General features: G+C 39.4%; 1 protein-coding gene across 3 annotated transcripts in view; it reads right to left on the bottom strand.

Moving 5' to 3' along the window:
• rabgap1 (RAB GTPase activating protein 1) overlaps positions 1-22,387 on the bottom strand; it is a 78,412-nt gene that overhangs the window by 8,068 nt on the left and 47,957 nt on the right. For all 3 annotated transcript variants that reach the window (XM_086054162.1, XM_086054161.1, XM_086054163.1), the window contains 10 exons: positions 18,664-18,777; positions 14,600-14,674; positions 11,877-12,002; positions 11,591-11,734; positions 10,336-10,377; positions 8,751-8,879; positions 7,039-7,131; positions 6,086-6,196; positions 4,955-5,059; positions 4,031-4,114 (listed from right to left, as the gene is read on the bottom strand). In XM_086054162.1, the coding sequence (XP_085910288.1) occupies positions 4,031-4,114; positions 4,955-5,059; positions 6,086-6,196; positions 7,039-7,131; positions 8,751-8,879; positions 10,336-10,377; positions 11,591-11,734; positions 11,877-12,002; positions 14,600-14,674; positions 18,664-18,777 (1,023 nt within the window). The remainder of the gene's footprint in view (positions 1-4,030; positions 4,115-4,954; positions 5,060-6,085; positions 6,197-7,038; positions 7,132-8,750; positions 8,880-10,335; positions 10,378-11,590; positions 11,735-11,876; positions 12,003-14,599; positions 14,675-18,663; positions 18,778-22,387) is intronic.

The following is a 22,387-nucleotide window of genomic DNA, read 5'->3' as shown; positions in this document are numbered from 1 at the left end:
CTCACAGCATCTCTTCTTATCCCTCCCTACAGCAGATAGCCATCATTGTCCTCCTACAGGCCTTTTATCTCTTCCTGTTGTCATCTCTTTCCTTTCAGCTGCCTGTACGCTTGCCATCGACCTCCCACATCACGACAGGCTTTTCTTCACCGCTTCTTGATCTTCCAGCTGCAGAACATTTATTTTTAGATTTGTAAACATTCTACCTGAAACACTAGCGAATGCACAGGCGTTTATGTGAATCAAAAGCTGGGAATCAGTAAATGTACTGTATAAAGTTGAGAATATACTGTCAAAAGTCGAGTAATGCAACCTCAAGGGGGTAAAAAAAAAAAAAAAAACATCATTTGGATGCCTCACTCTGTAATGTTGGTGAGCAAGCCAGGACACCTCATATCTTTGTGTTAGCACTAGCAGTGAGACTAGCGTTTGGGTTAGTGCGCATTGTTTCGACAAAGTCTGCAGCATACTAAAATTTTCTGTCTGTCTGCCATTTTCCAAATAGCATTAGCATTTTAGCTCGCGTGCATGTTTACCGCTGTCACTACAGTTAGCTGCAAGGAAATTACACTTAGCCTGGACCAATGACAACAAAAGATAGAATAAGCTTAAGTGGGTAGCAGAACTCCCAAAAAGTCCAATTTAACAAAAGTAAAAAAACAAAAAAACAATAATAAAGTAGTTAGTTAGCCTTTTTCTGGAGGAAAAGCGTGAACGATTACATTTTACACCATGACTCAAATTGCGGAAAGATAAATAAATGATCTGCACCTAAATGTATGTTCTTGATTATTTTAAGGTAAAATTGTGCCATGTTGCTTTTTAATACTGAGGTGTGCCTGAAGTTTGCCTCTAAATATGTCCTCCTCTTGCTATTTCTGTCTACACTCACACGGGGAGTGACAGGAGTGTTGCATAACAGCTCTGCAATGGCAATAAAAGAGAAAAAGGATCCGTGAAGGGTTTGCATTTCAACATCAAGTGATAGGATGACATCCAAAATGGATGAAACAGCTTTAGGAGTGAGAATCTGCTCACAGTCATGCACAAAGTTCAGCTGAAGGACACGGCGTCTTGATGTAGACATTTTTGCACCGCGTGGCGAAATGAATCATTTGTTTTATTTGAAAAACAACGCTCCGCGTTACTGCTGGATTGAGTGCATCTTAGATGTTAACGGATATGTCGAATATGCGAAGATAAGAAGCGGGAAATGCTCGCTCGTTAAAAGGCTCGTTCGGCAACATTTGTGTTTGAACGCGGTTTAGGCACAGAATTAAAGAGTCGCAGGCGACAAGTGGTCTGAAAAGAAATGACTGTGGCCCCGTCAGGATGTAGTAATATGAAAAAAAAAAATTCAATACGCGTGTTTGTACAGCTTTGATTAACAAGCTGCTAGCTGTGTCACTACCTGCTCTGCATATGCTTGCATCGTGGCTAAGCAAAGGAGTGCTTTGTGTTCAGCGTGCTGATTAATGACCGCCACGCTTGTGCGCCTCGACTCATTTCCAGCTCAGTTACTAATCGCATCAAAGCCACTGGGCACAGCGCGGCGTCAAATAAATGCGGCATACTTGTAATGATTATGTCTCGTTGGCACACAACTCAGCTAGCAGCGCGGACCGCGTGGCTTCGCCCGAGTTGGGTGCAGGATCGATTAAGGCATTTATTGATTTTTTTTTTTAAATGGCCCGGGCGAGTTGCAATATTAACACCCCATAGCTCGTCCGCATGACACTTAAATTAACGTCTTTCGGAGGAGCTACCTTACAAAACTGGGATCGATTAAACATGTCGTACCCTCAACAAGCACTTTGTTTGGTGTTTCTATTAGGCCTGATTGTTGAAAATAATGAAATTGCATTTTTTTTGGTCAATATTAAGAAGGTCAGGGTGCGATTCTTTTTTTCAAAGTCCTTTTCTAACATAGAATTCGACACACAAGTAATCAATCTTTATTACAATAAACAAAATTAGATCCATTATACATTTTAGCCCCTAACCCTAAGATAAATGCAAATAAAAGATAATTTATCCGCAACAGGAGTTGAATTGCAGTTTTGTAAGCGTTCACTACAACATCAAAATCTGCCAAACAAATGGCGTGCGAGTATAATCATTAAATCGGCAATAACTCACATAAATTACAGTGCAGATTACAAGAGCAATTCAAATAAATCCGTGGCTTCACCACTTCAATATATCCAACTTTTCCCGTTGCGGAAAAGATGATAATTAGATCTGGACTGCAGTTTTTAAACACTGAACTTATATCGACTAATTATAAATAATCAATACACATTCTTTAATGTAGCAAATCGCAGCCGATAAGGAGCTCAGATGACGCAACATATGACCGACCACCGACGAATTTAACCTCGTAATGTGACAACTTTGCAGAGAGGCTGCCATTTTCAAATAGCTTGACCGGAAGATTTACCACTGCCCGCACTCACCGCGTAGCACGCACACGGTGATTTTATATTTTATTACATCACGAGGTGAAAAAGATCAAACATGTTAGATTTTCGCCTCAAGGTCTTGTGAGACGCAAAGCTCATCGAAAATTGCCTGCCCCTAGCGCAGCAGGCTTTGATTACAGCCCTGCCGTCTCTCCCTGCTCTGAAGCCCTCTGCTCCGCACCAAAAGGCAAATCAAATCGCACCCTTTGCAATTCGCAAATCGCTTTTTATTATATTGTGATCACATTGGAAATGCAATTAACTCATTCAGTACCAGGCATTTTCAGACCCTCTTTTACCCGAACGTTTGAATGAGTTCATCATTCACCCTAGTTTCTATAGCATTTTTTTAAGCTATTTAAAAAGCATGTCGTGGCTGTCCTGTGAAAAACACGAATGTCCAATTTTGAAAAAGGAAAAAAAAAATGGACATCGGCGTTTTTCACAGGACAGCGACGATGTATTAAGTTGAATTTCCCCATGAGTGATTCTAATCAGGATGAGGAAAAAAAAGAAAACAGGTCATAGTGTTACAGACATTGACCAAAATGGGTTTCAATTTTGTTATTTTATATGACATTTGTCTCCCATAGTTTCAATGTCATTCAAAGGACAGATAATAGTTTGATTTTAGCACTTTTTAATAACCTGATTGCTTTGTAGAACAGTTCCAAAGAAACTGAAACGGAAAGGACACTAGGTAGGAAAGCTCTGTGATAGGATTCATGTGATTTCATGTAAGTGTGGCCATACCAGAGTTTGGGATTTTTCACTATCGTTAGTTTTTATTTCATTTTGAGTTGAGCGCCTCTCTGTGCATAATACTCCTTCTAAAGTTAGATGTATCACCACTCTAACATCTTGAATAAAGCTAGGATGGCCTCACTTTCCATCCCGTATTTGCCAAGATGCCAACTTTTAAAGTGCATTTGTGACTGGTATTCCCTTTTGAGAAATAGTCCACACAGCACTTCAAGCCACTTGCTTTTATCCGCGAGTCAGTCAAATTGGATGGATGGATGAAAATTGATAAGTGCTTGTGGTTTATTTGACGGAAACTTAAACCCGGTTGCACTGTGTACTATTTTTTTTCTCATACCAAAAAGGAGAGCCCTTATTCCCTGGTGCCGTGTTTCAGGCTGAGTTAACTGACTAAAGCCGGGCAAATAAATACGTTTAAAATCAACCCCAAAGGCCATATCGTCGCCGTCCTGTGAAAAACACTTATCTTCAATTTTGGAACCTTTTTTAATTTTCACTTTAATGCGATGTCTGTAACGCGGAAACATGATTCAGGTAAAAAATAAGAAAATGAAAAAAATGGAGATAAGTGTGTTTCACATGTCAGCGACGATATATTAAATTGACACGGACAAAAACAAAGGATATTTCCACTATAATTACAGTTTTCATCAGTTTTGTAAATGTAAAATGTAGTTTCAGTAAGTTTTATTTCATTTTATTCAAACACTAGTTTTTGTTATCTCATTAACAAAACCTTTTTCCCCAATTGTAGTTCTCATTTGGTTCGTTTTCGTCAAGTACAATACAGTAACCCTGAGCCATACCTGCTTGTATTCCCCAATAATGGAGCCGTTCTTCTTAATCTCGGATTCCGACTTGTCGAGCTCTCGTCTGCACATCTCCTTCAACTGCGGACACACAAGTCAGCCTTTTAGAGGTCAGAGACAAAGGACAGATGTGAGTGCTCTGGCCTCCAGAGGCTGTGTTTCCTTTTGTTACCACCATGACATGTAAAAGACTATTGGCAGGCTTGATGCTGAGGGCAAAGTCGTGTCCTCTATGCGGACACAATCTTTCACTTCTGCAACCGTACGCTCAGGAAGGCACAGCGCATTACAGGAAGAGAACAGAGAAGACACAGGGGAACAGCAGGAAAGGTGGCAGCCCTGTCCCACTCCCCCCCCCCCCCCCGCACTTCAACCACAGTGAAGGAATACAATGTCAGCGTGAAGGGGATGACTTTCGACATCGAGGCTTTGACGGCGGCAGAGGTCGCGTGGCCACAACGCCACGCAGGACGCTGTAATTATTTTTGACGTGTTCATTTTATCACCCGTCGCCCGTTTGCGCACTTCTAAACCACAGGTGTCAAACTCAAGGGCCATGGGCCGGATCCGGCCCGCCACATCCTTTTAAGTGGCTCGCGAAAACCTTGTGTGTCAACTCCCGCGACCCATGCTAAAATCTGGAAAAACATTTCAAATTGTCACGTGTAATAAATACCGTTGAGATTTTGCAAGAATTTTTGTGGTATCCTTTTTACAGTATCTTGAACATTAGTTGTGCAAACTATTATCCTTGACTTTTGATTTCAAAACTACTAATAACTAGTTAAGAGGCGATTCAACGTTTACTTTCTTTCACAGTCGTACCGGCCCCCCGAGGGAAGCTGGAACTACTACGTGGCCCGCCACAAAAATGTGTTTCACGCCGCTGTAATCCAAACTGTAAATGTGGTGCACTCTGACCTGCGCCGACTCTTCCTCCAGTCGTCTCTTCTCGTCCTCAGAGTCGACTAGTTTCTGCTTGGTCAGCAGCAGCTCCTTGTTTAGGGCGTCGGCCTTCTCCTCAGCCTGAAACGCCACAAAAGTCATTCAGCGATGACAACGGCATGATGTTGATGTCACAGGTGATGACAATCGTCATGACTGCCAGCCTTACATGATTGGCGGCAGCGTGCCAACTAGCATATATTAGCATGTCCATCCATTCTTTCACTTATCCTCGCTAGGGTTGCCTAGAAAATGACTGGATGGATGGATTTCTACGCTGTAAAACTTGTACATCCATGGTGGGAAATGTTAATGAAACGTACGAGTAAATAGACTACTTTGGGTGCCTCACCTGATGCTCAAAACAACAATATTCAATAAAACAAATACACGTTGCCGCATCGAGAGCTTAGCCAAACAAGCATCTTGGAAGCTAACTTTGATCATTCCATAAAATAATGCTAATCTGTGCTTCCAACACAGCAGCTCTGCTTAATTTATGGCTTTCATATCTTTCCGTTCAGTCTGGCCAGCACTTGAAAATGGCGGATATTTGCTGAGTCTTAGGGCTGTGAGAGTAGTATGGAAATTAATCTCACTGTTTCAGAAAAAAAAAAATAGGTAGCTCACTAAAGATTTGTTTGTTTAATTTCACACTTGATGGGTGGGCAGGCAATCCAGACTACTTGCACATGAGCTATTAAAAAGGCAATTTTCCATAATACTGAGCCTTTAATAAAATATTGATTCTGGTGCAGTACTTGAAAATGTTTAAAAGACGACAGCATACGAGAATAGAATAGAATTAAGGGAGTGCTGTACTTGAAAATGTTATGTTAATAGAATTAACTGATGAGTCAGGTTCAGGAATGAAAACAAATTTCAAATAACATGGAAAGACACATACACACAGAAGTGTTTGTTTTAATATGGTCATATTCCCGGATTTAAACTGTCACTGGCCACAGTGGTTGCTCCAGACTGCCAAATGTGCAGCTTGGTTGATATGAGGTCTCAATAGAGGAGTATGACAAGTGTGAGGTCGCCTACAGGTTTTCCCACATCACACAAAAAACGAAAAATGCCAGACCTTTCTTTCTGACTTACATTGTCAAGGTCTTTGCGCAGGGCAATCTTGCTGCTGACCAACTCGTGTGCCAGGTCGTCATTCTCCTGCTCCAAGCGCATGTTGGCCTCCTGCAAACGACGGTTCTCCCTCTGCAGGTGAGTGTACAGACCAAGATTAAAACAAGGCGAAATTGAGGAACGACGGTCAGGAAAGTAAAACCGGGGCGTGGCTCAATGCTGGCGGGGGACGGGAAGTGAAAGCTGCAAATGAACGGAACAACATAAAGGGGAGAGCAAACAAGATTCTACGAATTCTACCCCGTGAAATTTTTAACTGAGGTCGGAACTTGAGTAATGTTTAACAGGACATGACCTGCATGTGCATGGTGAACATAAAAAGTCAAGCAGCAGAATAGAGTGGGACCGGAAAAATGTAACTGATTTACCGAATGAATTTATAGTAAAATAAAACAACAAAAAAAAACAGTAGAGTACATTTATCAAGTAGACTCCAGCTGATATAATACAGCATGCTGTATATGATGTATAGCCTGTAATTATTATGCATTCCTGCTTACTTTCAGTAGCGCCTCAATCACAAATGGTGTTTTTTTTTTTTTTTTTTTAAAGACTAAAGTTATCAGCCAGCAGCCACAAATGATAAATACGAAATAATGACTCACCCAAACATGACTTTTACATTCAAATTGTGTGTAGAGTATTTTTAAGGATACACTCAACTAAACTACCTCATTCCTCTTACATTTTGACAATGTATACACTGTATATATATTGCTGTTTGTAATTCCAGAAGATGTGGAAGCTCTAAAACATTAAAACGTCGTAAAGTGTCAAGGGAACACTGTTAGATAAAAATGTGTACATCTCAATGTAAATATATAAAAAGCAGAAAGTTAGTCATTAAAGTTTTATGTAAATTCAGCAGGGTTTTTTTTGTGTTCTTTTTTGCTTTGCTTTGCGTGCATACCAACCTCATATCTTTCAATGGGCGCTTCCTGCTGCTCTTGCTGCTCCCGAATGGTGTGGTACTCCTTCTCAAACTTCTTCAGTTTCTTCTGGCTGATCTGAAGCATGACAGCAACAGCTTTTTTTTTTTTTCTCGCCTATTTAATTTAATATTATTAACATGTACTAAAAAAAAAAAAAAAAAAAAAAGCACACAAATGATTCTAATTATGAAGGCTGGATACACACTGCACAGTTCAAAAATCAAATTCAATGTGCCACAACGGTGTAAAGACTAATGCAAGGGAATCAGATATCTTTGGTTAGAATCAGGCCTCTTTCAAATGAGGAGCAAAACAAAGCAAAAGCCAATAAAAAAAAAAAATAAAAAAAATGCTGCAAATCTAAACTGCAGCGAACAATTAAATATGGTAAATAATTGCAGACAGAACTTAACGGAGCATGCCGGTTGTTTCGCGAGTAAACAAGCCATATCGGATACTTGTCACTTGAAAGGTACATGGAAATAGACAGAAAATGTTAATTAAGATATTAAATCAGAATAAGGAACTTGGACCTGTAGTCTAAATTCAGCACAAGGTAAAATAAGCAAACCACTTCACTCAATTGCTGACAACTTATCCAAAGTGGGAACTCTCATCGGCCTGCTTGATTTAAACTTAGGTGTACACAAAATTAAAACTAGTAGGCATCCGTTTGAAGAACAGTGATTCATGTCTAAAGTTAATACATGACAAGATGAAGCAGTCTCAGTGAATCAGTGACAAAAAGCAGTAATTAGAACATCTGGCTGGCCAGAAGAGTCGTGCTCTAATCATTGTCAGTTAAACCTTCCACACTTGCATTTCAGATTCACAACAACACACTTTAACCTTATGAAACTATGTTTACATAAGATTTACTTAGAACAAAAAGGTACGCCGTCAAGGATTTGTCAATATGCATGATGCACATGAGGAAATCGTATCAAAGTCAGCAAGCTCCTTAAATGAGTTGGTTAAAAACGTATATTGGCCAAAGTTACCTTGAATGTCTGAAACTAGGCCAAATCTCTCAAAAGTGGGGGTTTGCGTGCATGCATGTGTGTCGGTTGTGTTCAGTTACATCTTAAAGTTCAACAGTGCCCCCTACTGGTGATAAAGCAGCAGTATAGCCAGTCGCAAGGCACTAGACTGTGTGAGCCTGAGAGAAAAAAAACGTTTCCGCTGTATGGGACCATTTTGATCTTATATCAACAAGTAAGGTGTTTATTTATATTTCCTTGTTTTAGCCTGTTGCTCTCAATTTCCGCTGCATCTATCAAAATAGGCCACATTTCAAAGAGATTTTTAGTTGAAGTTATTGTTTGTATTTCCTGCAGGTTAAACCTCAGATTTGTTTGACCGCACTGTAATAAAAGCACCTCCTCAATGCTGATGCATTTAAAACTATAAACACTGGTATACAGATATTTTAAAACTTTCTCATGGTCACTTTCTTAACTCATTCAATACCATGGATGTTTTTTTTTTTTTTAATCCAGGCATTCAAACCCAGGTATGTCTTTATGTATATTTTTTTAATTTTTTCATGTGGTTGGGTAAAAGAGGGTCTAAAAACGGCTGGCACTGTTAATGACGCTTATGTTAATTGTTGTATTGTTAATAACGTTTTTTTTTATTTTTTTTTATTTCCATTTTTACCATCAAGCTGTTTTACCATCAAGTGTGACACTCACCTTCATGCTACAAGCCAGCTCCATCAGTTTCTTGGCATTCTCCTCTGAGCGATACCTTTTGGGAACTGGAACACGAAAAAATTTGAGGGCGCCCTCAAAGTCTGTTTGGATCAGATCATCTTTTGACGTCTGAGGAACAAGAAGAAGAAATGGGTGAGAATTTGCCTTTCCAAGGAAGACCAGAGCCAAGTACTTCTCATTATGAAGACCAGTGTTGGATGATAAAAAGTGTAATAGATCATATTTTTCAGACTCAAAGTCGCTCCCAAGTTTAAGACGCAGCAGTTAAAAAATGCATCATGAAGAGGAAAAAAACACATAAGTGGCAGTTGGGGGAGGGTTGTACTTTACAAAAACTGAGACCAATAACAGTAGAGCTCAGACTTGCACACAAAATCCTCGTTCCCTAATCATTTGTGCTTTGGGAAATACATTTGGTGCATAACTAAAGAAGGAGGCGGTAATGAGTGACCACTGCTACTAGGGCTGTTCGATTTTTGTCTAATAAGAAAATCCCAATTATTTTCTCTCAAACCCGATTTTACGATTATGATTTCTTTGTAAAATAAAAAATAATGAAAAATGAAGTATTTTGAATGTCTTTTATTTCAACTTCATTTTTCTTTCTTTGAACTCAAAATATCCAGTCAATTTAAGTTCAATGAAGGGGATCGGCTGGCTAAAATGCAGCCTTCCTACCAGCCCGACCAGAGCAGGGATGATTCAGAATGGTTCCGTTCTATTCCAGGCAATTTCCATGTTTCAATTCTGGGCTCCTAGCTCACCATCGACCTGGCCAATTGCGTCAGTTGAGCATACGCTCCACTTCACTCCCTCACTCCCTCACTCACTCACTCACTCACTCACTCACTCACTCACTCACTCACTCACTCACTCACTCACTCGGCAGTCGGCTCAGACAGTCGGCTCCTGCAGCAAACAATCCCTCACATGTGTCGCTTTCTCCTCGGCCAGCGGACAATCGCTTCCGCATTTCAGCGATTGGATTGAACGCGCTACTCACGCTACTCACAGAGATCTTAATACGAAGAGAAGAGTAACAGAAAGTACAAATACGAAGAGAATATACAAACAGAACACAATACAGAAAGTACAATTGGGCTACACTTTACACCAAAAATAACAAAATCGAACGAGCCGATTTGAACATTTTTAACATCGTTGTATCCAGAAAATTTGGTTACGGTTCAAAATCGCTTAATCGAGCAGCCCTGACTGCTACCACTGCTTTCTTCTTCTTCCTCCTCATCCTCATGACGGTTGGAAAATACTTCTGTGCATTACCGACAACCTTCTTTCCACCGGCGGTAATGCACCAAACCTATTGAAAACCGCCAAAAGAAAGTCAACACCACAAGGGAATGTGGATTTAGGGTGGAAATCCAAGTTCTAATTTCAATATACAAGTGGCACCTGACTAAGTCAGAGTACCAGCAAAACTATGGAAAAAAGTGTGTGACTTAAAAAAATATGGTAGATACACTGTATAAATGTAAAATAAAATGTAAAAATAGGTCTAAAATGGACATAAAGCGGTCAACTATAAATATGCTACGAATGTTACCTTGAGAAGTGCTAGAGCCACGTTGAAGATCACACTGATACCCTGAGGAGGAGAATAACTGGATTATAAAATATGGTAGCTGGTAAATGGGCCGTCACTTGTATATAGCGCTTTTCTACCTTTGGTAGCACAATCAAGGTTTCTGCTTCAGGAGTCAAGAACTACAATTTATTTTTTTAAAGACTGTTGTAAGACCATTATGAATTAAATCTTTATATGGTACGATAATACAAAGGATGGTGTTTAGTGCTGTGTAATTTGGACAAAAAGTTTCATCCCTATATCATCTCTAAATAGGTCATTAAGGCTCTTTAGCATGTCATTTCTGTGACCGCTTTCCAGACATGACCAATCGATCCACACCACTGGTACATTGCTGTGACAGTTGGATTGGTCAAAAATCGACAGGGCATGCCTGGAGAGCAATGTACAAGGCTAACATAATTGAAAAAGCGACTGTTGTTATGCTATCATCTCCAATGCTACATTAGTGTAGCAACAGCACTTACCTAATGCCCCACACATCAATATGCACAATATTTGTAAAAATCGGAGTGTTATATCATGTAGTAGTTGTGTTTCCTTCTTTACATTCCGACAAATATTGTTATATCGCCCAGCTCTATCTCTCCATATTGGACGTAGTCCCCCATTGCAAGTTTTGCAACTTTATGGTGCTTCTTCCTCGACACCATGTTGATGTTCAGAACCAAAATACACGTGCGCGTGTGATCTCAACACTCATTTGGGGTGGAATCGATAAGCGGAACCGTAAAAAATGTGCTCCTTTAAGACACACCGAGCAGCAACGAATGATGTGTGGATCAAAACATCCAGATTTTTGTGCTCTGAAATCTATTTTCAAATCAAAATATTCATACTCTTGATTCTTCTTCAATGAGGGCTGACTAATAACCAGCTTGAAGCAAGCACGCATGGCCTCTTATGTGGGGAACTGTGCAAGCGAGAGAGAGAATAGGCGCCAAACTACATGAATTTATCCAATTAAACTCTGCTAGCTTAATGCTAACGTACTGTATAATGCAAAATGCTATAGACAAGCTAATGGAAATTACCAGACGCCACGGTAAGAGCGCAAGAAATTTAAGAGCTATTTAAAATTATTGGAGATTTAGAACACAATGTTCAGAGTGAATTCAAAGCTTTTCAGGCTTTCAACTTTGATTTGGAAAATGAATACCTTTCGCAAACCCCGACAGTGTGGAGTGCGGCAACAAGGCGCACGTGTACTTACCTCACACAAAAGCAGGTCAATGATATGGAAGACCATGTAGAGAGGGAACTTGGCCGTAAAGAGGGTGAGGAACCACTGGGAGGCGTACATGTGAGCCTCCAGTCCCACGTTCAAGAAATGGTTGTACAAATCAGGTATGTATTCCTGATGAAGACAAAGAGCCAACACGTAAAGAAAAGCATATTCTTAGTGCCTTATTTAAGTCAGAAATCAGTATGCAGCTCTTGTGTGTGCACGCGCACCTATCGTTGGGTCTGTGATTGTATATATACCAAAAGGCACAAACCTGCATGAGTCTCTCGAGCTGGAAGAACTTGCAATGCAGATCTTCAAAGTTTTGCTTAAACAGGTCCCTGAGGCCATAGTCAAACATGATCTTGACTAGCACACTGAAGGCTTGCTCCTCTGGCATCTGAGCAACAAACGTAAGACTTTTAGGGGTACATTCTGATCATACTGTACAGATTGTATTGTATAAAAGTGTTTAATAATGTTTCTCATCAGGTTTTAAATTGCACAACCTTTTTTTTTTGCTAGCACGCTGTAATGTGGTTTTACCTCTAGGTGGCAATGTTGGCCAAAGAAACCATTCATTCTGGAATAGCAATTTTTTTTTTTTTTTTTTCCTTTGCACTGATCAGTAAAGCCGCCCACTATTTGCAGGGGACAAGAACCCCCACCCCCTAAATATGCTTCAAATTGCCGATTTACACGGTACATATACCAGATACTGTGATCCTAAAACACATTATTTCAAACTCATCTGACAATTACAGATATTAAATTACAGATAAAAATGCACCTGAAGTGTGCGTGTTCATGCAAATGTTCAAGACAGAGAGTCTCATAACTTCCAATAACCAGTAAGGTTCCTCCCTATCTAATAGAGCTTAAGACTTCAACATAACAGTACTTCTTTCAGACCATTTCCTATTTAGACAGGGCTTTGGCCCTGCATCTTAAGAGTGTTATCATTAGAGCACAAAAACTCAAATATGTGATTTTTTTTTTTTAAGAAATAACATGATAGCTTTAAAAAAAAAAAAGGTTAATTCGTGACTAATGCATTACTGTATATGTATTATTCATTTCATACTTTTACTTACATTTATGTATTATTTTATTGAGAAGGATATGCAATCATCAGTATATTGCATAGATTGATTTATCAGTTAATTTCTAACATTCCCTGCAACCATTTTGTATAACTGATTTCATTTTGTAGTTCTGGGTATTCTCCCAAGTGAATTCCTATTAACTGCTGAGAATTGGCATAGTGATTTGTAATCATTAAATTTTTTTTTACTTAATTATCTAATTTCATTTAATAATTTATTCTTGTTAGAAGGGGCAACACGTGCCTAGCTGTCTTTGAGCAGTAGGCGGGGGACACCCCGAATTGGTTGCGAGCCAATTACAGGGCACGCAGAGAAAACAAACATTCGTACTCACAATCACACCTAGGGGCAATTTAGAGTCGACAATCAACCTACCATGCATGTTTTTGGCATGTGGGAGGAAACCGGAGTACCCGGAGAAAACCCACACATGCACGGGGAGAACATGCAAACTCCACACAGGAAGGCCGGGGCTGGATTCGAACCCACGACCGCTGTACTGTGAGGCAGACGTGCTAACCAGTCGACCGCCGTGCTGCCTTCGCGTTTTATATCAACTGTAAATTAAACAAGGGAAATCTCACTCAACATCGACTTGTATCTTGAGTTTATTAACATTCCTACCTTCAAAATCACAACATGCATTTTTTTTATCCTTGGTATCAATTTGACCCCAGAAAATGAACCAATTATTTTATATTGTAGGTCAAACTGATGCACTTCTTAACCTCTTAATTTTTGTTCCTTTTATTTTATGTACACTGAATTAGCATTTGTTGCTTGAACCTGCAGCAGGTCACATTGATCCATGAAACAAAAAAACAAAAAAAAGAAAATGATTAAATAGAACTTTTACCCGTGTTTACACCAGATAGTTTGTTGACTAACTACAGCAAATACAACCCTCAAGTCTCTTTGTTTTGTACAGCTCAACAGCCTTGGGGCAAATTGACAACCAATAATATACATGCATAATAATACACAGCGACAACACAGGACATTGAAAATATAGCCATGGAAAAAATATGAGACTGCCATGTTTCTTCAATTTCTGGTTCAATTTAATGTCCGGTGCCACGAAAAGGTATCAAATGACTTGCTGACATAAAAGAAAACATGGAATTCTGTTTTTGGCAGTACAATGACATACCTATTTATACAGAATCCTTAAAATAAGCAGCCGGGAACTCGATGGCGGTTAGGCGATGCCCAGCTCTGGTAACAACTTGTGACATAATTTTAGTTATAACGAAGAAGAAAACCTACGGGAAATGTCTTGATCATCTCTGTTATTAATATCTTTGGTACAAAGAAATATACGTTTAGTTGTACTGAGGCATTCAAAATGAACAAGAAACTGAAGAAACAAGGGTGGTCACATTTTTTTTTTTCCATATCACACTGACTTTAGGTTTACACAGTCGGCTCGATGAAAGCAAAAAAATGCTGTCAGTCGTTCATAGACAAACAAAGACAGGCAATAAACATAAAGAGGGGTCAAACTGAGCTCAAAGATAATAAAATCTGGATCTAAATCTGGATGAAATAATGAGATTTGATAAATTAGCCGTGAAGTAATTGATTTTGCAGGTTTGATTTACACACAAAATGACTGCAACGCACATACCACCCTCCAGCAAATCTTACCAGAAGTTAGTATGTGGCACCAAAACATCATGGGAGTCGATATCTGAGACTGATTTCAAAGCAGGACACTAAACAGTTATTCTCTGTGCTTCGAGTTGTTAGACAAGATGATCAAATACTTCAATTTTTTTTTTTACTGGAACTCAGCTGATAAGATGACTTAAGGCACGAAGAACAGAACCCTCCGGCACTTCAGTTTGCTTGATCAAAAATGTGTTTTTGCTGGACTGATATGGAAACTCACGTGCAACAGTAGCACAGCGGCCAAGAAGGATTGTCCCTGGCAGTAGCCAATCTCCTCATCATACACAGAGTACGCCTGGAGGGAGAAGACAAACACACGTGTACAAAAGGTCATTAAACAGGCTTGACAGTTCATGCAAACGCTGAAAAATGAAATGAAATGAAAAAAAAAAGAAAACTGAACTTATGGGTGGATTTGATCTCATGACTGTCCTTAAGAGAAGTCGGTCACCCTCTTGCGCATAGGCTGTATGTGCAATGCAGGGAATCGTGATGGCCTAGTGGTTTGCATTTTCCCCCCTTTATTATTTTGCTTCAATCAAAAATGTAAAAATAAAGTGTCAGTGCAAGAGAAGCACTATTTTATTTTATTTTTTTAAATTGTGTGGTAATTACCATCCTCTATTCTGTTACAAAGCCGTCAATATCTTCATTGTATACAAACGTATGTCTTAACCACATATGACGATTGATTGGTTCCACTGGTTCAAAGTCCACAAGCTACTACTCTATATGTCACTTATTTCAGAGCGCCCGCGATCATCTGCGTCCGCCATTACAGCTCGAAAAAATTCCGGGACATCTTCCCAGGGCTGACGACACCGCCAGGTGTACATTCTGATGCATTTCATTGGCTAAGAGACTGAGAATTGGATTAAAAAAAAAAAAAGAAAATGACATATATGCTCTCCCAATCGTAGTTATAGAAAGACGCAACAGCGCTCCCGGCTCTAGTGGTAGAAACACGGTTATGCACTCACGGCCTAAATGGGTTAAACCTGAGGGGGATGACACTTAAATTCAAATACAAGTCAAGGTAGGTGAGCAAATACTTTTGGCAAAACAGTCAATAAATGTATGCATGCTTATATGTACAGTACGTACTGTACGTATGTATACTGTGTGTATTAATAAAAAAAAATCATGATAAATAAAATAAAATAAACCATGCTATAATCACACTTAAATCATTTGAAGCAGGTGATCCAAATGAAGTTTGTGTGACATATGTCCTATTTTTCCTGGAAATTATGATCAAATTAGTTAGTGAGGGAGATTCCACCATAATGTGGAATACACCATGTATGGGGGGGAATGAACAAACAGCCGTATAAAAGCCGCAGTTATTTACATCATATCACTCAGATAAAGCTTGTTTAAAAAATACTGAATCCAGAGCAGATTGGAGTTCCACTTTTAGAGACGCATAGCAACCAAACACGTGTCAGTGTGATGTTTGAAGCGAGGGAGAAAAGGAACCTAGGGATGGTTTATGGGCCAATGTAACAGTGTAAATCTGAGAGGAGAGGAACAGAACAGGACAGGGTTGAACCAAAATGGTTGAGGTGGCCTACTGAGCTACAAATGCGAGTAATGAGCCAAGTAGAACTGACAAAGCACCGATCAATCCACGAGCAAAGCAAAGGAAGCGGAGGTGGAGGCGACTGAATTATTTAAACACACCTGAGGAGGTGCTTAACTGCGTAGAGATGGATGCCCTCGCTGGAGTTATACATACATTATGAATGAAATGAAAAATCTGAGCACAGCAACCACAGTCATGGTTTGAAATGAGTGTCTCAATAAAAATGCATGTGCAAGAAATGCTCGTTTGATAGTAAAAAGCGGAGAATGTGCTTTAGATTTGATCCGCTATGCGCTTGGATCGACATCTTAAAAACTCTGTGAACCCGTCGCTCTGTAAAATATCAAGCTATTTACACAATCGTTATGCTGTATTCCAGGGAAATGTAATCTCAATTATTTACAAGACACTCAAGGGGGGACTATTGAAGACACAGACCATCATTGTTTCTAATCATGAGGCCAGGAAGGCATGTGCATCCACAACAATTTCCACTAGAACCAAAAAAAGAAAGAAAAAAACATTTCATTACTGGTACGTAGAGAACTTTTTTTTTTTAATTAATTCTATTTTAACAGAGCATTCACATGATTGTTTGGAAAATGGAACATCCAAAGTGACATTGGATGACTTCTAAATTCAAAACAATTCTTCCTATTGGCAACGATAATTTGTTCCGGGGTTACGGTAAAACCACTAAACTGTAAAGTCAAAAGAGTATATCAAGTTCAAGTAACCTCTGTTGAACTCATTCACTGCCAGACATTTTCAGACCCTCTTTTACCCTAACGTATTTTTTAAAATATAAATCAATTCCTCGGATTGAATGGCTGGATTGTTAAAAGACAAGTAAATTCGTCAATGGCAGTGAGTGAGTTAATAAAACTAAAATACAGCAAAACTGCTAACCCAGAAGTTCCCAATAGATTGATCACGATCAACCAGTCGATCGCAAAGATACTGTAAATTGATCGCATGCTGGATTTATAAAAAAAATAAAAATAAAAAAAAAATAAGAAAACAGGACATCAGCTCTACTCCTCCCCTCAACTCAATGTACTGACTTTGAGAGAGTATGATGCAATGAGTTTCTTGTCGTTACAACATGCACTGTCTCACCAATAAAAGACGATTTGGTACGTATCTCAATATATTTAAAGTGCAACGATTTGATTCGGATCGATTCTCACTCAGCATCGGAGCTTTTTTCCTCGATTGGTTATGAGGGGGTTGACGCGGTGACAAGTGGACAGCACGAACTCCGGACAATGCTGCGTCTACTATTGGCGTGTAGTTTTTGCTCGTCTTCAACCTGTTTGACCAATCAGACTTCGATTTTTTTATTTCTTTAAATATAGACGACCAATATGGACATACTGTGCATGGCAAAAAATAAACAAGCCGCAAATTCGACGGAAGCCATGAAGAACAAGAGACCGAGTCCTCCGCGGGAAAAACGTTATATTAATAAGGCAGAGCATTAATATCACTGTCAAGAAACCGCATAGGACTCAAGACAAGGTCGAATGAACCTTAGTGGGTGTCTTTGCCGGAGAGAAAGGTCCATATTGATTACGCGACACGATGCTTGCTCGCCGCATAGACGGCTGTTTGCAGTATTGCTCTTCAATAGGTTTAAATGTTAATTTTGGCTGGCAAACTACGACGTGATTATTTCGAGACTTGCCTTTTGCAGGCTCAATCATACTGAAGTAAACTGAGACAAAATCCTCACATTTATCTTTTGCAGTGGTTGCAGCTGATCCAAACTGATGAAATTAAGGCTGAATAGCTGAAATGAGGACCTCATACAGAAGAACATAAAGAGGGGGTTTATCTTATCTATCGTCGCTCGTATGGAAATACAGCATATTTAAAATGGAGTGTTCTGTACATAATTGATTAAATGACAAGAATAAAATTGGTCAGGAAGCCTGCCAAGAGGCCTCCAGCATCATTCGGGAACAGCTGGAAAATTTGGGGTAAGAACTACATGCCTCCCTCATGTGACAACAATCTTTGCATACTTCATTAGCGAGGGGAGCAGGACTGGAAGGATTTTTTTTTGAAGCCTGGAAAAGCATTGCTTGGTTTACGACAGCCCTGACATTTGAATGGCTCGCGTAAAAATGTGGGCCACAAGATGACACGCTGAGTTACTGCTGTGCTTACTGTTTTTCATTTGATTGTTTTATATTTGCAGACTAGGAAGTGTTTTCCATGTAAATATTTATTGTAATTATGACTTTACAAATGCGTTGGTTAGGTTAGTGAGAGACCATGTCGGATTCTGATGAACAAAATTAGGTTACGTCACCATAAGAGGAACAAAGCTAGCATAAACTGAAGACTCCTGTATGGAGTTTCCCGAAAGCATGTGGAGATATAATGGTTGCGAAACTGTTGAGTCATAATTCTACAACAAAACACCATACCCAGATTAAAACTTTGTTGTGGGAGCATCATAAATTAGGATATTTAACCTTTGATGTACAAACTGGGGTGGAGAGCAAAAACATTTAAAAATAAATGGGATAGCCAGCTTGCTGCGACTGCCACCACCCAATTTCCCCCCGGGCAATTCTGTTCTGCTCTTGCAGTTTGAACTTCCATTCATATGACTGACTAGCTGATTATGTTGACAGCGCCGGCAGAATTTGAATTTAAACCTCTTTAAGTGTGAGCGATTGTCTAAATACCTTGCAGATCTTATACAGGGAGTCTTGCCCATCTCCTCCGGTGTCTTTGAAGTAGTCATGAGCTGGGAACGTCCTGTTAATGTCTCGAGTGATGGCACTGTCCTGCGGGGATTCCTTAGCAGTGAGATAAAGGGAGAGGGGGAAGACAATTGTACATGAAAATGACTCGCCACAAGATGTTCAAATAAACCATTCGTAGGGAAAATAAATACTGTTGCTTGGAAACAGAAGACAGCCAACAGTATCCAGCAATATGGCCGACATCGAGAACTATTAGAAACAATCACAACTTCATTGTTATACTGTGACAACGACCAACAGAGGGGGCAGTAATGCAATAGGCCGCAGTGCTTGCTGCTGTCAGCAAGACATTTAATAACAAAGATAAGGAAAAACTGCCCAAAGAAGCTTTTCATGGGTTGTAATACTTGGCAATTCTGTGACAATAATGGATTGTCAACATGAAAAACAATTACTGTCATATCGTCCCGTCCATGCTTAAGCGCACCTGCTACACTTACCGCCTAAGTGACTAAGTGCCTAAGATCGTTTCCAAGAGTACGTGTGATGCGAGACCAGTAAGTAAATATACTGCAGACTATATATTAATCGCCACTTATACCTATTATGATGATTTCTTTCCCCGAATAAGCCATTTAAGCACTATGTGATTAAAAATAGAGCATAACATGCAAAGTGCAATTCCAACAAGTACCTGTGGGTCAGAGATCTTCAAATGGAAAGTCATTTTACATTATCCGCTTGGATAACATCTCTTTGCATGTGCATGACAGTTATGAATGTTAAAATGTCACTTAGTACATTGTCTGTACAGTTCATATGGCTTTATGACGGTGGCAGTTTGAGAGTGGAACACGTGAATGCAATGAACATTATTTCCTATGGGAAAAGGGTTAGCTTTAGGGTAATTATGTAATTCAGAACAACTTGTGTCACAGAGCAGATTGCAATCTGTGTTTTACATTGGCGCTTTATTGCATAGCACTGATGTGCAGCTGAGGTTGGGGACCTTGGGTGACGTAAGATACAGATTAGTTAATTTAGATGGCCTCCTGTGCCCAAATACGTACAAGCTTTCATTGAGAGTTTTTGCATGCGGGCACACTCCTCTCACATTAGTCGATAATGAGAACAGGAACAAATAAGAATAAGAATCAATCAAGAATATAATCAACTAGGGAATTTCTTGTTATAAGAATGTGGGCAGTTAACAGGAAGATAAATTATCTTGTCTTATTGTAATAAGTACAAATGAGTATTAGGGCAACACTAAAAGCAAAAAAAAAAAAAAATCATTTATTAACCACTGTGATTGGCTGGTGACCAAGCTAGATGGATGGAGGGATATCAGCCAGAATTAACTCAAAATAAAAGAATAAAATTGCAATACTACGAAATAGTCATGGTACTAAAAGAGGTTGCATTTATTTTCCAGGTGTCTTAAAGTTGTGATTTGCGGGGAGAAAAAGTTCATCTATGTGGAGCGTGTATCATTCAAGAGTCACGACCCTGAGTTTCTGATAGCCATCAACTCCACAGCACCCTGTCATCAAAAGCTCTATACCAACATCCAGAAAGGAAGAAAATAAAGTGTGCGCACAAAGAAACACAGGAAGAACGAGCAAGTAAAACTAAAGCGAGCTAATGGCGATCAAGGACCGGGATCCGTGTTGCTGAGTGTGTTCAACAACTTCCACCACTCCCTGCAAATCACAGATACGGATACACTACAGCTCACTCTGTTTGATGTTTAGAAATGCAGAGTGTACTGTATGTACTGTGTTAAATTCTTCACATTCTGTCATTCCTGGCCTGCTAAAAATCTCCACTTTGACGTCAACAGCAGATAACATAGCAGATGCAATAACTATCTGTACAATTTAAGCCCAAGGCTATTGATATCTGTCTGTCGGCTCACTTGGAGGTAAATCTTTGATAATTATACATTTTACAACAAGAATAGCGTGTGTCCATAACACCGATCCACAGCATCCGAGTGAATGATAAGATTCCATGTTTAGACAAGCACCACTTAGCCGTTCTTATCTCAAGTGCTGAGAGCTTTGACAAAGACCTTTGACATAATGGCCAATTAGCTTCCCTTCTGTCTTTCTGTGTTCAGTTGAAGAGAGCCTTGGTATGGAGCTAGCGTGAGAGGGGAGCGAAAACATAGCCGATGTCTCATAGCGGTGGACGGAAGTGCGAGTGCCAGCAATAAAGACCATTTGCTTCTTCATGGTTCAAAGCGGGAGTGTAGTAAATTCACACCCCCAAAAAATCATGTGCAAGGCAAAAAATGAATTAGGGTCAGTAGATTGAAGACATAAAAAGTATAAGTTGTGAATAAAAGTGAACCAAAAATGTGGCATTTTTGTTTTTTGGCAATCTGTCTGTAGGCAAGCTACACGTGGATAATTGTGGGTACCCCTTTGTCAATGAAAGAAAAAGCAAAAGGGGTCACAGAAATAACTTGAATCTGACATATTTTAGATAAATCAATGATAATTAACCAATGACAATCAAAACATTGCTTTTGAATTGTGGTTCGACAATATTTTGTTTAAAAAGTAACTCATGAAGCATGCCTGTAAAAAATGACCCTGGACCATTAATATTTTGTTGCACAACCACTTGAGACAATCACAGCACTCAAACGATTTCCCTGCAGGTATTTTTGGCCCACTTGTCATGAACCAAGCTTTCTGGCACTGAGCAGCACATTTCTCTGTAGAATACCTTGATAATCCTGAGATTTCATTGTACCCTGCGCAACATTTAGAACACACCCACTGCCAGATGTAGCAAAGCAGCCCCAGAACATTACAGATCCTCTTCCATGCCACACAGAAGGGCCAGTGTTATTTTCTTGGCACGATTCATTTTTTTGCGTCCATGAACATACAACTGATGTGCATTGCCAAACAGACGTTTTGTCTCATCTGTCTTTGTGGCTTGTCAACATGCAGTTTGGCAAATAATGTCATCCTTTTATGATTTATTTTCAACAGCCTTGAAATCCATTTTGGCTCAAACAACGACGGATGCTGCAATTTGACACTGACATATCTTGACCTTTTAAGAGTACATCTTTAATTTCTAGGGAGGTTGTTCTGGGCTCTTTTGTTACCATTCGTATTATGAGTCTCTTCAATTTGTCAAAAATGTTCCTCCTGCGGACACGTCCAGGGAAGTTGACCATAGTCCCATGGATCTTAAATTAATGTGCAACTGTAGTCACAGCAACATCATTTTCCCCAAAATTTGAGAGCGTGAGCAAGCTGATCCAATTATTATAGCCAACGCCTCTTGTTGGCCGATGATAAAAACAAAACCAAAAAAATAACTGGATTTTATGAGAATGTAATAACAACAAACAATAGCTCAGTTGTTCTCAAAGCTGTTTCTGTCACAACATAAGAAAACAATTATCCGATGATGAGGCTATGTTATGGATGAATGCTTTGCTGTTTAGCACACCAACATACTGTAGAGTTTAAGCAGCTATAACATTTTTTTTTCAATAGCATATGTCATGTATAGACATCAAAATGTAATATCAAATGTAATGAACCCATTTCCAATAAAAAGGTTGCACTAATAATTGCCGCATTAAAATCAATGAATGATAAGACTAGTAGAAAACTGGTGTGACTAAATGCTTGTTGCTTACTTGGCTGTACGCGATTAAGACACAAAGGAATTA

This window comes from Filicampus tigris, chromosome 15, assembly GCF_054856515.1.
Source record: "Filicampus tigris isolate MCC_2025a chromosome 15, RoL_Ftig_1.0, whole genome shotgun sequence".
Taxonomy (NCBI): Eukaryota; Metazoa; Chordata; class Actinopteri; order Syngnathiformes; family Syngnathidae; genus Filicampus; species Filicampus tigris.
Note: the sequence above shows the minus strand (reverse complement) of the source record. Positions and strands in the feature narration are given on the sequence as shown.